The sequence below is a fragment of the Epinephelus lanceolatus genome, chromosome 20 (genome assembly GCF_041903045.1).
Source record: "Epinephelus lanceolatus isolate andai-2023 chromosome 20, ASM4190304v1, whole genome shotgun sequence".
Lineage (NCBI taxonomy): Eukaryota > Metazoa > Chordata > Actinopteri > Perciformes > Serranidae > Epinephelus > Epinephelus lanceolatus.
Window position 1 is genome coordinate 26,117,864 of NC_135753.1, and position 17,649 is coordinate 26,135,512.

The window sequence follows — 17,649 nt, forward strand, 5'->3', positions numbered from 1 at the left end:
TCTTCACCAATCTGCACACCCTTTACTTCCTTATCCGAAACACATGCTGACCAGAATCCATGACACACACACACCCTCCTGTGCTCATTTGTGTTTTTGTTGCTGTGATCAAATATTTATGAACCCCTATATTTGCACATAAGTTAACACTTTGCTTCCCAATCACTGGGCTTGGTCCTGCATCCAGACGTGCAACAACAGCTGCTCTCTGTATTTTTTTTTTTAAGCTTTTCCTCTCTTGCATTGTTGTGCCTTCCTATCATCATATTACTCCACATCACCTGCTTGCATAGCCTGGAACCTCGCCCAGGAAACTGGGGAAGTGGGAAGTGATTTGGAAAAATGAGGGCAATAAAAAAAAAAAAAAAAAAAAAGGCACAGGGATGAATGGAGAGATGTGATATAGGGTAATATGCTAACCCAATCAGCAGGGCTGCTGTTTGCCGACAGTATAATCAACATATCGGCCTAATGTCATTACAGCTATATGAGAAATAATATTGCGTGAAATGATATTGCGCGGCGCGTGCATTGCCTGTGTGGTGCACACATGAACGGGTTCATGCGTCCAGATGTATGTATCGCCTGACACTTTGCTGGCACAGGCAGGCCAGCACACACACACACACACACACACACACACACACACACACACACACACACTGTGACACAAAGATGCAAAATTCTGCATGCGTGCACACATGGCACAATAAATAAACTACTTATTCTTGTGTTAAGACTTTCAGTTTTGCTTCCTTACAATGTCGAAAGAAACAAAGAAACGATTAAGATGATTCCACTTGTTCAGGATGATTGATTGATTACATTATGATTGATACTGATTAGATAGTATTATGCTACCCCACTGACAATATGTTTCATTTGTTTGAAGATAAGATTTTAAGAAGTAAACTAGATTTATTTTAAAGGGTTATTGGTTAGATTATGTAAAATCAACATTTTTTTTACTTTACACACACACGCACACACACACACACACACACACACACCTGCATATTCGCACACACAGACTGCCCACTGGCCCTGACACAAGAGGATAATAGTTAGTGTGTGGCTTCCATATCCTGAATGCATGAGGCCGCTGATGGCCTCTATTGATGGACACTGGCGTGAAGCCATCACTCAAGTTATGGAGCTTTAATTGGAGACAGCATAAAACGATAAACCAAGAAACATGCATGGCTGAACAGCCCAATGTAAACCATTAATCATAGCGCAGGCAAAGACAAGTGGCCGCCACATACACACATGCGCACACACGGACATGGGCGCACACACACACACGCGCGCGAGAGAGGGTGCACACAGCTGCAGAAGCACACACACGCTGCCCTTGCACCACACACCTTGCATTTGTGTGCATATTTGCACACGCACACACACTCGGCGTGGCAGAGACAAGTGTCCCAGTCACATATTCTCATGATAGATGACCCATTTAACTTTGATTTCTGAGAGAAATGAGCTCGCCAGCGATACAGGGTTACCACACACACACGTACTTACTCACTCGTTCATAATACGCACACATAGATACCATACATGGGCTACATATATGAACTCACAGTGTACATTTAGTTTATATGTAAATAACAGCATTATTTTACAGACACATGTATTCATGGCCTCCCTCTCGCTCTTTCTCACATGCACACACACACACACACACACCCACATGGTGCCCACTTATTTGCATGAGAAGGGTTATAATATGGGGATGATTTGTGATATAAGCAATCAGAAGTGAAGTAATTCATCAGTGGCGGTGTCTCACACACATCTCCACTGGCCATAAATCCAAATCTACACGCACGCACGCATACACCTGCTTGTAAAAATCTGCACAATCCCACAGAGGAGGGAATAAATCAGCAAAAAGCTGGCAAGAAGGCAAAACCGTTGATAACCTGCACAAATGTGCTCTCACACACATCACACCCTCCACAAATACCTGGAATAAAAAAACAGACAGACATGATATGTTTAAGGAACGCTGGGTTCTACGTAGCCTTCTTTACATCTGTAAAGTGCAGGACACAAGTCACCAGTGCTGTCAGTGTGAGCTTGTTTGTTATGCATTCACTAATTAAGTGCTTTTTACAGTGTCTTACATCTTTTTATACGAATAAATTGAGCTCAGGTTGACTTTGTTTTATTACCTGACTATGAATAGTGACTTTCAAAAATGCAATTCGGCAGTGCCATCTCACCCAGCGCTAACGTGGGATTGGAAAAATATGAAACAGGCTTCCCATGTGGCCTGAAAATGATAAAGAGACAAGACTACATTACCTGTACATTATGTCTGTGATGACATGTAAGTAAAAAGCCATCAAAATGTTCAATAAAGGCAGGGAAACATTCAGAACTAGGTGAGGAGAGAGATTTGTTTTTAGCAGTTGGAGTGGATGGAGATGGCATTGATTCAGAAAGGAGAGGCTGGTTGTGAGGAAATTCTTTGAAAAGATGAAATCTCACATTAAAAAAGGGAAGATGAGAAGTGACTGCTGCTCTGACTAGAGTGAGGAGGTTACTCGTCCAATGGGAAGCGAGTAGAGGAGCTGAGAAAACTCAAGGTCTCAGTGTCAATGGGTTAAACAACTCAGTGGACTGACATGGATCCGGAGTGAGAGAAAACAGAAATCACAAGCATGTCTGTTCTTTTCTGTCTGTACCGTTTCCGTGTGTTTTTGTACAGAAGCGTGGTTGCTGCCAAACACAAAAAGCTTTTCTGTTCCAGCTTCAGTCCCATGGGCAATTAATTTCTGCAAACTGATAATGTTGTAATCCACTCCTTCTTCTTATTTGGTCCTTGATTGCAAATGTTAACACCCCCCAAGACCAACTGCACCCCGCCACAGCCACTGTCCGGTGACATATGAGACAGTGTTGATATTTAGACAGATGGATGGTGCATTAGAAGAATAAAAAAAACCTTCCAAATCCACACAAACAAGGACAACACACACGCACACACACACGTTCCATACAGCAGTTGCAGCCCCTCAGCGCTCCTCTGTCCTCACATGCTTGGTTTCCCCATCTAATTGCTGCCATTCGTCAGTGTGTGCGTGTCCCTCCGTGTGTGTGTGCGTGCGTCTGATGCCAAGCGCTCCTGTACTTTGTGTTTTTGTGCTTCTTTCGTGATTCTGTCACTGTGCATTTACAAACAACTGTGGTGAAAAGACAGAAAGTAACAGATAGACAGACAGGTAAGAATGGGAAGGAAGAGAAAGACAGAAAGACGCAGAGACAGAGAAACACACACACACACACACACACGTGCACACACACACACACACTCACAGAGCTGTCACAGTGCCATAGGGCATACTAAACCTGTCAGCATTTAAACCTGCTGGCTTGTACTCTGGCTTGCCAAGTAGAATTAGTCTCACATAATATGCCAGCCTCTTTATCGAAAGACAACAAACACCTACTTTAGTTACACTATATAAATATGATATTTTAAAGGTATACTTTAATGTTTTTTTCCGATAAAACAAGTATAGACTCATACATCTCAATCATCACTTACGACCCACTAGAGGTATGCTGTGGTGAATTTATCTGCAGAGACTCTGCTTGTACTTTCCCATCTTCTTCTTATTTTGCTGTGTTCAGGACATCCCTGGGCACGGTGCGGCAGATGGGACTTATAACGTAGCGACGAGGTGCCAGTCTGAGAGCAACACACATCAAAGACGAAGCTACAAAAACCACAGACACACCGCCGAAAAACTCTAGCCATGCAAAAGGCCAAGCAGACAAAGCTGGTACCAAAACAAGAGTGACTCTGGGGTTGGCTTTCACTTTCACTTCCGCTGTAGAGCACTGAAGGAGAGGATTGGGATGAAGAGTGACTCAGAGTTGACTAGTGTTCTGTTGGACAGGTAGGTGCCAGCAGTTAGCTTAGTTAGCTTGCTAAAGTTTAGGGTTTCCATTATAACAAACATAACATTATGGCACCGGTAGAGTACTTTACAGTACATCCTGGTCTCACTCCCAACTCATAAATTGGGGAGGTTTAGCCAGTGGCCTGTCAGTATGGACACCAACAGACAGAGGCACCCTTCAGTGGCCATATGAGATGCCCCAGGCAGTGGCATTTTTGGACACTTCGGGCAACAACCACAGTTTAAAGAGTGATAAAGTCTGTATAGGGCAGGTGGAAGGGGGTGTGGATGTGTCAAACAAACTTCGGACTGTCACAACACATTTTCACTCCGACCTCATCACATATAGATGTTTGGTCATGGACTTTCCATGTGCAGATACAAAGTGCAAAATACCCTGGGTGTGTTGGTTGCTGACATTCTGAGACGTTGTGTCAAGTTCTGTCTGTTACATGCATTGTCTTCTTTCAAAATACACTTCCGCTTGCATACCGTCTTTCAAAATACACGCACTACACTGGTAGAACACCACAAAATGACATTTGTTTCCCTTCAGCAACAAAAACACGTGGTTGGGCTTAGGAAAAAAAACAGGGCTTGCCTTTATAATGCTACGGGACACAAACACTAGAGCTTAGATTCGCTGCCTGAGCCCGAACCCGATCCGGACCCACGGCTCGGACCGTAATTTCCTCCCACTATCCTCGGGCTCGGACGGGTCGGGCTCCTTATAACAGACCTAGGCTATGGAAGGAACTACTTATCACACCTGGCGCCACTGGCCGCGCACATGTGAGTGGTCGACGGTGACAACGTGTGTGACGGCTTCGTCGAGTGCATCAAGTGTAGCACTATGCTGGTATATGACAGCAAAAAGACGGGGACCTCGACACTTAAGAGGCACATGAGGAAGGCTTGCCATGAAAAGAAAGATAAGAGTCAGACTTCAATGTCCACGTTTGTATCCTTAAAAAAATGTTGGGTTTAAACCGGGCTCAGGCTCATAATTACAGTTAAAGGGCCGGGCCGGGCCGGGCTCAGACAGAACATGCACGGGCTCGGGTGGGGTCTGGCTGGATTTTTTGGGCCCAATTTAAGCTCTAACAAACACCACTCTCTCGCGTGAAAGTCGGTGTTTGTTGGACCCATCCACCGCCCCTCCTGCCCACTTTACTCAGACTTTTGGCGCCTTAACTTTCGTTCATAGGCCTTCCCCCTGACGCTGTTAAACTATAACAGTCATCAGCCATGTATCATGCCGATGTTAAAGGACAGCTTTTTTTGTCAGTGTCTGATGCCGGAAGTCACTGACAAAGCGCCGGATTTTGACGACTTTGGAGTGAGACGGGGTTGACTTTCACCCAAGAGACCGCTGTTTGCGTCCCCTGTAAAACCTAAAGTCAATCAAGTTATTTTAACATTGTAGTGTGCTAGTATGTGTAGCATACTATGCTAGGGACATTTGCACAACGTGACCTCATATTCCGTTTGTGACAAATGTACGTATATTGAGCCAAACCATGATGTTTTTTCTAAACCTAACCCCATGCTTTTGTTGCCTAACTGAATGAAGTATACTTAAAAACAAGTATTTTACCTATGTTTATGTTTATTTTGAAAAGGATTATATGCATTCTACAAGCAGAAATAGTACATTTCCTGTAAACACAGAAGTTTATTTTGAAAAGAGATGATCCATGTGACGAAAGTAAAGTGCCATCCCATAACGTCCAAAACTGATACAGGAGGGGCACCTAGAGCATCATATTTTGACGTGATGGACCACTGACCAAGGAATGTGTTGGTAGGAACAGTGTAGGGAGGAGTGGAAGTTTAAAAGTTGTGTTTACAAACAGAAACCGACAATTCCTGCACAGTATACCTTTAAACACAATCAGAATCTCTTCACAATAAAAGCATGTGTTTTTGTCATTATGTCTGGGGTGTTTTAGCCACTCCTCCCACAGTGCTGATTCTAGGGACGTAAGTATCAGGTTAAGTAAGCAGCAAGAAGTGTGCGTCAAAAAAACAAAAGAAGAAGAACATCCCCAGCCTTCATCATTGGAACAGAATCTTCCAAATAATTCTTCAGCATGGAGCAAATCAAAACTCTAAGTGCATAAAACAAGTTAATTGCAACTTAACTTTACTTCATACATCTGATACTGACATGTAAACAAATGAGACTGATTGCATTCTTTGGGCAATCATGAAAATATGACTGTGCTGATGAATCAACCTGTTCTGTGTGGCCGGTGTGTGTGTGTATGATGACAGTGAGTTTGTGTGTGTTTAATAAGAAGGTCCGCATTATTATGCTTTTTTCCCCCTCTTTCACATGTGCTTGTGTGTGTCTATGCGTGTGTATATGTGTGTGTGTTCAACATGATAATTTGTCAGTTTATGTTGTGAGGGGGGCTAAACAGATAAGCAATCCACAGCTCAATCCTTCATCCTGCTCTGATTATAAATCAGCTGGAGCTCTCAGAAGCAATCAGCAAGAGCAATCTGCAGCCAGCACAGACACCTTATCAATCAGAGGGGGCCATCACACTGTCACACACATACACACATACACACACGCGCACATAAACTAAAGAAATAAACACTCAGATATTCGTACGGTCCCGCGTACACACACCCATAGACACAAAGACAGGTATGCCGCAATTGTAATTCTACATCCCTACCCTGCAGCCTCTTCCCTCCTTTTAAAACTTCCTTTTTCTTTTCTCTTTTTTTTTTTTGTCTTGTGAAACGGGATCACAGAGTCGCAACAAGAGTTTCATCCAGCTAGCTGCCTGGCGGCCACAGAACTGTGCAGAGCGAGACACATCACTCCTAATTACAGTCTGATATTAATAACAGAGAAAAATATTAATCTTGGAGGTAAACACTAAGCCGCTTAAAGGAAAATTGCAAATAAATCAGATTATCTTATAGGAATATCCTCCGAATGGGCCAAGGGGGTAATGAGAAACCTGGGCCCAACCTCTCCCTCTCGCTCCCTCTCTGTCATTTCCCGCTCCCCATTCTCCTGCAGGATTGAAAAAGGTGTGACTGTGTGTACGTGTCTGGTTGTGTGTTTGTGAGCACATCTGTGTATTTATAAAACTGCAGTGCGACCCCCCTCTCCCTCCCTCCTCCACCTCCACTGCCACCACCTTCACCAGCATCACCTCCCCTCCTCTCTCTCTGCTGCTGCTGTATTCATTTTTCACCTCCAATTTTATTTTTTCATCAGTCGGGGGGGCGCCGCCAAGCAGATTCAATTAGGTTCTGTGATTGGGCCGCTGGCATTCAGCAGGGTCATGGAAAGGTTAAAGAATTCAGTGGCACAAACATGATTATAGCTCTGTAGCATTTGATCAAAAGTAAGGTTTGTCACGGCAAAGTGGAGCCCCTCTGTTTCTTGAAGTGGGACCACCGGTTTGGCCGGAGTGTGATGTGAAAGCTGCTCCGCACATCGGTTTGGTTGATTCTTCCACTGAATGGTAATTACATGCCGAAGATGCTGGATATACAGCAGTCGTGGAGAGATATACAGAGATACGCACAAACGCGTGTGTGTGCGTACAGGTGTGGCAGCGAGCGTTGAAACACACAAATACATATGCACAAAAACATTAATTCTCTCTTGCTCCTTCGCTCTCCCTCTCACACACACACACACACACTCGGAGAGTAGCAGAGTAATAAAGCCCACCCTTGCAGTGAAATTAAAGCTAGTCAATGACACTGCGTGCTGAGTACACACTAAATCATTTTTATACCCAGATGAAACAGCCAACATAATACCAGCTCTGCACATGTATCCAATATCACCTGGAGACTATGAAAAAAACAACAACAAAAAAAACCCCAACAACTAATCAAATATCATATTGGATGTGTCAGATCCATGTCAGAACAAGAGATTGATACTAAATATAGGAAATATGGTACAATAACAGTGTGGGATCTTTTTATATTCAAAATGACCAAGCAGAGAGCACATTATGAGATATTGGATTGATAAACAGGCCGGGATGCTGTTGTTCGGTGAGTATAATAGAACAATAACGTTGCTCCTGGGTTAGCAAAGATTGCATTATGATTTTAATGTGTTTTACAGACACAAGCCCTTCACTGGGAGGAAATTATGTCAATAAATAAGCAGCCTCCCATTTTAAAACAAAGAGGATCCTAGTCAATGAAAAGAAATGTGCAAATATAGAATGATGTTTGGTTACTATCAAACATGCACATCGCAGGACACATTAAACAAAACTGATTTATATTTCACATATCATCACGGCTATATGCTTTTTTTTTATAGGTTAATCTCTGGAAGTAAAGCACTGAAAGTAGAATATAACAACAGTACAGAATTTTACACAACACTTTAGGCAATATGTGAAATCTTTGATGGTAAATATCTCAGAGCTACACTCCCGAGGTTACAATGTGCCCACAGCCACTCGCAGACACATTCCTTTCCGCTCACACCTGAATTTGCCCATGAGTGGATTCATTGCGACAGTGCGCGTCAATCATCTCATTTTGGGAGTGCCTGTCAATCATCCCCCTTCCCTCAAATCACCACAAGCCTCAGCCATAAGGGAGCTTTCCCCCATCTGCCACTTTCTGCCACTTCAGGTGTGAAACACCGGCCGGACGCAACCAGTCAATAGAGCTGTTTGGCACTCCGGTCCCTCGCTGCAGCCTAATTGCTGGTGCAACACTCAAATATGTCCTACACTTCCCAATTCTTGTGAGCCCCCACCCGCTCAACTAAGCAATCCCCATTCCATACTCAAGATGGGTATTTACATGCCCCACACCGCGGAGAGCAAACAAGCTCATTTAAAAGTTCACATGCTAATGTGTGACATTTAATCCAAACTTTACACGGGGAAAAGGACACGCAACAATAGATTTTGATTCCTTTCTTGTCCGTGAATCTCATCATCTTTTGCCTTCCATATTTATGAGTTGAAAAGGCGGGACACCTTTGAGGGGAGCGAGGGGAAGGGACAGGGAGTTTACTGTTTGAAAATTGGACTGGTTAGTGATATTTGCTCCGGAGTCTTCATTGTTGATATTGTTGACATTACTCTTATGTGGAGCCACTTGGCAGAAATCCACTTGCCAACTTTACATATATGCGGTATTTAACGACTATGATAACATCAACTTGTTATCAACTTTAAATGCCTGCAGGCTTCTCGTTTCCAGCCGGCGAGTGTCGCTTTCAGCAGCTGACATGACAACTGTCTGCAATATCAGCTGTGGATAATTAATGTAGTTAATTCCACGAGTTGGCCAAACCACAAAGTGAAACTCTTAGCAGTTGTCTGGTAAATGTGGCCACTCTAAAAAGGCAGCGTCTGCACGCTCGGCCAAAGACAATTTCCTAGAGACACACCACTCCATATCGTTTTGAGATTTCAAAAGAGTGGAAAGAATGGAAAGTGGAAAAACCAAAAAGTCAGCCAAAGGGGTTGCGGTTGGGAGGGGTAACTGGTGTGTGTGTGTGTGTGTGTGTGTGTGTGTGTGCGTGTGTTTGTCTCCAGCTGAATTTTTGGTTTCACTGGCTGACATATAGACAGACAGCCGCACCGCATATTATATTCCCATGCAGATTTATGTTTAACCTAGATTTTATTTGAAGGTGTTGAGTATCGGGGCTAATTTTGTTTTTTAAATCTCCACTCCTGGGTGCCTTCCATGATCACTCGCAATTTTGCTGTTGCATATGTTTTATTTTGTAATTTACTTCCCCCTTTGGATGCATTCTAAGCAGAGATATAAGTCCAAACTACACTGACCCCCGTGGGGAAACTGGGCCTTATGAGTCCAGATGAGGCCAGATGATGAATTTTCATTGCATTTATAATTTTCTGGGGGGCGGTGGAGTCAAGAGGGGAGACCACAGTTAAATGAATGTAAGGACAATGGTGAGACATGAATGCAGTGAATGTTTTAGTGTTTTCCATACCTCAGACAGAAGCGTCTCCTCCTTCTGGTGGGACTCTGACAGCTCCCTGCTCAGCCGCTCCACCTGCTTCCTGCTGACCGTCAACTACACAGAGACAAAGAGTGTGTGACAGCTCAGTAATAATAATAATGATGCTGAATTTGATATACTGTTTGTCACGTTTTGGGCACATGACATTCAGGAAGAGACGATAGAACGAAAGGAAGTTAATCAAACAGCAATGGGTCAAATGAACCAAAAGAAATAAAGACACACACAGACGTACAGTGTGATTTTTTTTTTTTTTGAGTGCCAAAGAAAACGATTTGTGACGCACAAACAGTCAGGTTCTTTCTTTCACTCTCTTTCCGTCTCCCTCTCTCTTACTCACACACTCACACGCACCCACACAGATCGACCAGGACAGGCCAGGGATGAGCACACCCCATCTGATCTGTGGCCCGTTCATTCATTAGACCCATGCTCTCCCCTATTGATTTCAGCTTAAATAATGAGAAAGCTTATCCAAAAATCTTTAGCATTTGGGCTCCAACTTAAGGGAATCGATGGGGCCATTTCCCATTTTGAACAGCACATACGCGGGGGTTTTATGTACGGTGAACGGGACAAATCCAGATGCTGATAAATCAATAGGCCTTTTTGTCGATGGACAGGCATGCTTGCACACACACACACACGCGTGCATACATGGACACACATGACTGATAAATGGTATTTTTGAGGCAATTAAAGTGAGCTGTAAACATATGAAGGCCAATCAATTGGCCAGCGAGGTCTATTATCAAGGCTTTAACACTGATTTAGAAGGGGCTTTAAGGAGCCAGCAGCTTTAAGTGTGCCACAGTCACTTATGCAGATCAGCAGCAGCCGGAGACCTGAACAGATCAGTGCTGCACTGTGCTAAGCTGCTCACATAACAATATAGTATACATGTCACCACAAAACTGCTGCACACAGGGAAAGGTGTGTGAACTGAAAATGTGCTTCTAAGGGACTTTAAAGGCCTATTTTTGATTAGTGGCTTATGCTATGTTTAAAAATTTTATCATTTAACCAAGCTTGATATAGAAAAAAGAAAATCCTTTAGCCTGTATTGTAGCATAGCATTTAAAAGTGCAATTTTTCCTGCTTATCAAATCTTTACAAACAAACAACGTGGTCAGACATGGCACCAGTATTAACTTCCTCTTAGCCATGGGCATTGTTGAAGAATTGTATCATTTATTCTCTCCATAATTCACTTTTTTAAATTGCAGTTTGCATCTAGGTGAAATCAGGAGAGCGGCGGTGGAGGAGCTGTGTGCTGGACAATTCTATTTTGGACGGGGGAGACAAGCTTGTTAGGAGGGAAACGAATACATCAGCGCTGTCCACCCTCCAGGCTTTCCCCCCCACTGCTTCCACTTTGCTAAAGGTGAGACACGTGTGTTAGCAAAGCTAACCTACAGACAACATTTCCCTGAGGTAATTGGTTCCGCATTAATATTCATTTGATTCTGTATTCAGCAGCTATGACAAGACTCTCTGCTTTGATGCTCTGTGCCTGGGTCCCCCCGTCCACCACACTATGTTAACCCTGTAACTATGAGTGTAGATAAACACACCGAGACACTTTCTTTGTTGCTTTCCAAAATACTTGTGTGATATAAAGCTAAACTAAAAACCCTTCTCCCCTCTTTAGTCTGTGCTACTTTTGTTTCTGGTTTCTCTCACTCTGACATGTACAACGCACCCTGTGCTTTCATACCGCTGTTGCAGTCTGGTTGATCCAGTGAGAGTGTGTGTGTGTGTGTGTGTGTGTGTGTGTGCATGTGTGTTGCTGAAGCATGACATTTCAATTGTGCGTCCAATCAAATTGGCAGAGAGGCAAGTAAGGAAGGTTGGGGAGTGATGAGGGGGTGCGGGGGAGGGGGGGGGGTATGTTCTGAGGGCTGCCGACCAACCGTTACCATGGTGAACCACTTCTGTCAAAACCACCAAGGTCACAACTGCTGACCTGCAATGTTATGGGACCTCTGAATTGCAAACTGTATACGGACATGACTGTGGATTTTTTTTTTTTCCCTTTCCACATTTTGCCCCTTTGTTTTGCTTTTCTGTCTTTGTTTATCCCTCTTTTTCTGTTTTTCCTTCCCTCTGTGTGTCACCACATTTCCTCCATTTGGCCTTTCTCTCTTTTCTTTCATTTTTAAGATCGACTAATTGTACCATTATGAGGCCTGTGGTGTTGCCGAATACATTATGTATGGCCTGCGCTGGCAGTGTGTCTGACTACGGCCTGTTTTGAGTCATTATAATTCCGTTTGCTAACACACAGCCATTGTGCTAGTCTGGGGTTAGGGGAGATGGTATGATAAAATATTGAGGGCGAGCAAGGCAGCTGCAGATGCTAGCTGTCATGTGTGAGCGAATGAATGTTATGACAAGCATGTTTAAACATTCATGCGGGGAGGAGAGTTTAGGAGGGCTTTTCATTAACACCAATATGTCTTCGTCTCCCTGGCGCAGACACTGCTGGTGTTAGCATGACAACAACAGGGAGGAATTAACATCTTGAGAGGAAACTGTCACAGACACACACATAAAGAGAGGTGGAAACAAACGATCTTGTGCACGAGCATGTGCAACCGTACACATTTTTACATTGGCTGAGTACTACCTCACATCTAACGTGGAAAGTACTGAGTGAAATTGACACTCTACTTTCAAACTAACAGACAGCAAGACGTTTTCTTGTTTACAAAAACAACCATCTGAAAGTGTAACATCGTGTTCTGAGCTGATCAAATAGCTCACAGTAGAACTGAGCAACGCATTCAAATAGGAAGAAACAGGAGTGCAATGGGTTCTCACATCAACCACAACAATGACATAATAGAAATGATTTTTCAAAGGAAGAATAAGGATGTGGGAGGTTTCTAGGCCAACCTTACATCACCCAGCATGCTGTTAGGCTGTCAGGAGATTTGACCTGGTAGCAACAGTGCAATCTCCTGACAGTTTCTGGAGACTACAGAGAAGAAAAGCTATTTGTGGCATTTGTTGGGAGCAGAGCAATGGCCAATCTGTTTACATAACCTTGACAAAGCTAGATGAAGACACACATTAACAGGTAGGGGGCTGGAGTAACAGAACACTGTCCATGTAAAACTCACATTCTTTAATCTTTTACTTAATTCCTTTTAACATATCTGAGGTGTCTGCAGCTCGTGATGAAAAGCACATGGCATGCACATTGCAGTGGTGTATCAGCAGAGCTCAACATCATTATTCTGTTGCTGTGGCAGGTTGTTATGGAAGAGGTATACACATTTTAGCTCACTAAAACTCCATCAAATGGAGTGCAAAATCAATACCTATGCTGATGATCTCATGAAGTCAAATCAAGGCGAAGGAGAAAAAAAAAAGGAGCATCAAGTATTCTCAACATAAGTGGCTTTGACTTGCAAAATGTGTTTGCATAACATGAGCTTTAGATAATGTCATAAATGGCTTTAAACGCTGCAAGGTGCATTAAAAATATGCACAGTCATCGCTTTTACCCACACCTTGATGCAAACATTTTGAATTAATCTAGTTTTCACTGGTCAGAGCAATTCCATTTTGATATTCAAATTTGGTGTGCATGTGTGCCAGTGCACGCTCGTGCAAAGACTGATCTAATCAGTCTTAAATCAGTTAATAAGCCAAGGACACAGAGGAGATGACTCAGCTGATGTGAGCATGAGCTAATATTAGCACCTCACCCCCCACATCCAAGACCTGCGCTGCACAGAGTAGCATCCAGTGTTTGGTCTTCCCATTACAAAAGTGCAGGCTTTGGATGTTAAGCCTCGGAGTTTAGCTCACCACAGTGAATTCCATTAGCACATTAGCGTTGGTGCCATGACCTAATGCTAATGCTGGGTGCAGCATTTAATACCTTAGTCAAGTCAATTGAGGGGAGCCCTTAAACTGTTCTAAAAAAGAAAACCAGTGTTTCCCCCACCAGTGCCATGGCGGGGTGCAATGGGAGCCCCCCCCCCCCCGCAAGTATTTTACATATGTGTATATCATTTACAGTCGTGCTATTCTCTCCTCTTATTGTTGGTTTTGCTCGTCCACACCATGGATGTATGTAAGAAAACTGGATACAGTGTTGGAGGTGGTGCTTCTCTTCTATCATAGTTGCTCAGTGCCCAAGAAGCCAACAAACGTTTGACTTCCGGGTTTAAATTTACCGAGATCTTCTGCAGCGTGGTGCCTAAAGAATAAGCGCATTAGCGTTCCCTTTAACCCTGCCTCCAAGCTGTTCGGTCTCAGGCACGCTCACATGGATAGCAGGAGGGAAATGACTCTAGACACAGCTGTAAGTGAATTTTACAACTTCTTGGACATGATTTAAATTAGGGCTATTTGACTGTCCCTATGGGGAAGTTGATGTACCTATGCCAGCTGACATTGGGCAAGAGGTGGGGTACACCCTGGACAGGTCACCAGACTATCACGGGGCTGACACATAAAGGCCATTAACCGTCAGATGACAGGAACAGTGAAGAACGGGCTGACATACGAGAGAATTGCTGAAAGACTGACCAGCCGCAGCTTCCCTCCCACGTCACTGTTTACGTCACATGCTGAGCTACATGTTTTGTTACTTGCTCACGCGCCCCATCGCCCCGAAAAAGGCACATTCTGTATAAACAAAAGTAGGCAGGCGGCATTTTGCTGCACTCTCCAATTTTGTTTTTATACTGCCAATGCTTAAAGAAGCTTTCCTGCAAATTTGCACAATTCCTATTTAAAAAGGGCTATAGAGACAGACAACCATTCACACTCACATTCACACCTACGGACAATTCAGAGACACCAATTAACCTGCATGTCTTTGGACTGTGGGAGGAAGCTGGAGTACCCAGAGAAAACCCACACTGACACAGGGAGAACAAGCAAACTCCACACACAAGGGCCCCCCCATCCTGGAGTTCGAACCAGGAACCCTTTTGATGTGAAGTGACAATGCTAACCACTGCACAACTCTGCCTCCTGATTTACAGACATTTCTTGCATAATGCAGTTCTATGGGAAAAAGTCTTTGTGGGGCCCCATGGCATCACGTGACGGACCCGTAAGTTATAATTAAGGCTTAGCCCACACACACATGAAGCAGAGCAGTTGACAATAACACGTTATGTTATGTGCAATAAAAGCAAGTTCCCAAAAGATGATCAGACGCTAACTGATGTTGAAAAAGTATAAATAAAACATGTAATTTGTCTGAGTAGAAGAAGAAAAGTCCACTAGCTGCTAAGCTAATTAATGCAGTGTAAAATACCATAGGCTGAAGCTAGTAATGGTGACTAGCATAAAACATCTGTTTTGTCCATGAACCTTGACAGTTATTATAGAGCCAAATTTCATACTCTTACTTTGAAGCTCTTACCATCACATCAGATCATTGTGACGTGTTTTAAACCAAGCTCTCCCACTGTCAGCCATACACAGCAAACCAGAGGAGCGGATGAGTATTACTCTGTCAAAGCTAATTTTCATCTACAAACTCCACATGAAAAACTGCATACCTAAATGCTGCAAACACAGAGATGAACAGATGCACACAGGCAAACGAACACCCAACACATACAAACACACACTCACAAGTGCACACGCAGAAACTTAAACTGACTATTAATTAGCAGCCAGAGCATGGAGTTGACTCGGGGTGGGCGGTTTGCGACACCACAAATCTGGGAGACTTCCTGTAAGACATAAATCTGTTGTATTCTCTCCCTCTCTCTCACACAGGCACAACAAAGACAGTCTTGTCTGGATGTCTCCCTCCCTTCTCACCATTCATTAGAAGCACAAGAAGCTGTGGTCAGGTTCAAAGAAAATCTACATTCTCTCTCTTCCAGTCACTCATTCATTCCCTCTGTCCTTCTCCCTGGTTCTGCTCTCGCTTTCTGCTCATTTTCTCTCCCTCTCTCTCTCTCTCTCTCTCTCTGTCCCTCTCCAAGTCTCTCTCCCTCTTCTCTCTAAACACTGTCTCTTCCACATGGCCCGGATAATGAGTGGCGAAGCTAAACGAGAGGAAACACGGCTCACTATTAGGATGGGAACGCTGACTGAAGGTTTTAAATAAACGGAGAGAACTTGAGGCCAAATTGTATTTCCAAGGACATAAACTAATGGAACAGGCAGACATTCTCTGAACAAATACACACTCTGTTTAAACTACCATAATAGTTGTAAAAATATACATGTCCATGTGGATCTAACTGAGACGCAGACTGGCAGGAGGCAGACAGAAATGCTCATGAATGCATATATCCTCGCGTGTGCGCGTAGAAAACACTGTTTACATGAATCCAATACCACTTATATCCTTGCTGTGGAAAGCCTATTACCTCGCATTCAAAAGCAGAACAATAAGGACATGAAAAAAACATAAATGCTTGTCTATGTCATTGAAAACTAATTAGGCAAATGTGTTTTCTTAAGTGTCTCTGATATGCTCTCAGGCATAGAAATCCACACCCACATATAAACACACAGAGAGGAGCCCTCCCTGCTTCACTCTATGAGGTTAATTGGGTTATCTAGGCTGATTAGCATAACTAATTAGGATGCTTGTTAACGGATAAGAATTATTTATTCAATTAGCGCTCTGTGTGTATGTAGGAAGCTGTGCATGTGTGCATGTGTATGGATCCCCTACATCACTGGCACAAGTTCAAATGAAAATGAAGCAGAGCTAAGTAGCCATGAAGTGAGACCTGTGGGTGTATGTGTTCATTTCGTCATTTATCTATTCTACACACACAGATGCTCGCCATCAGGTGCCAGACACCCCACCCTTTCACCCCCACCCCCAGCAACACACACACACACACACACACACACACACACACACACACACAGCAAGCATGCCATGCTGTAGCTCTTAAATCCCTAATCATCATCATTAGGCTTCTGTTTAGCATAATTAGCATTGTTAAGCAGATGAGCTGAGTCGACTCAGGCTGTGCCAGTCACAGCAACTGACATATGTCACCCTCCCGGCACCTTTCCATGCTGCTGAAGAGGCTACTTGTCCCCATCAGGTGGGTTTATGGGACATTTGCATGCTTGCACTGATTGCTGATGGATAATGTCGCAGCTGATGTTCATAGCACACTCTGATGTGACGTCTGCAAAAAAGTCCAAAAGGGTGATTTCTTTTATTTCTTTTCTGTTTTGTTTTTTTTTTGGAGGGCAAACACCTTGTAAAGTGACACAGCTCTCGTAGTTATATCAGTTAATGGAACAATACTGAGCTCATTTCACCAATTTATTCATTCATGTTTGCAAATGCAGATGCTGCCTTTTGTTTGCGATGCTTAACATGCGCTTCAAGCCGACAGTAAACACGAAAAAAGCAAATCAACAACACTCCTCTAGTCTGCGGCTCACGAGTGAAAACTCACAAACACACTCCAGCACTCACAAATAACCAGAGAGGGGAAAATGAAAGAGAGAGAAAGAGAGAGGGAGCGCTACATTTACTGAAATTAAACATTTTCTCATCAGCCTGAGGGTGCAGCAGGCCCACTAATGTATTATTCATCCCCACTTCACAAAGGAACATTAATCAATTATGAAGATATGAGGATCTTAAAGTATAGAGGAGAGACGAAGAGCGGCCCGTTCGTATTAATATGCGGCCGCAATCGTGCGCCCCCACCCCCCCCACCCCCTTGCTCCTCAAATCAATATTTTGCAGATTAATTTGGA

The 17,649-nt window shown here is 43.5% G+C and overlaps 1 protein-coding gene across 1 annotated transcript in view; it reads right to left on the reverse strand.

Annotated features, from left to right (window-relative positions):
* Positions 1-17,649, reverse strand: part of LOC117265081 (uncharacterized) — a 76,448-nt gene that overhangs the window by 28,982 nt on the left and 29,817 nt on the right. Inside the window, exon 7 of the mRNA XM_078162604.1 lies at positions 9,898-9,981. Within this exon, the coding sequence (XP_078018730.1) occupies positions 9,898-9,981 (84 nt within the window). The remainder of the gene's footprint in view (positions 1-9,897; positions 9,982-17,649) is intronic.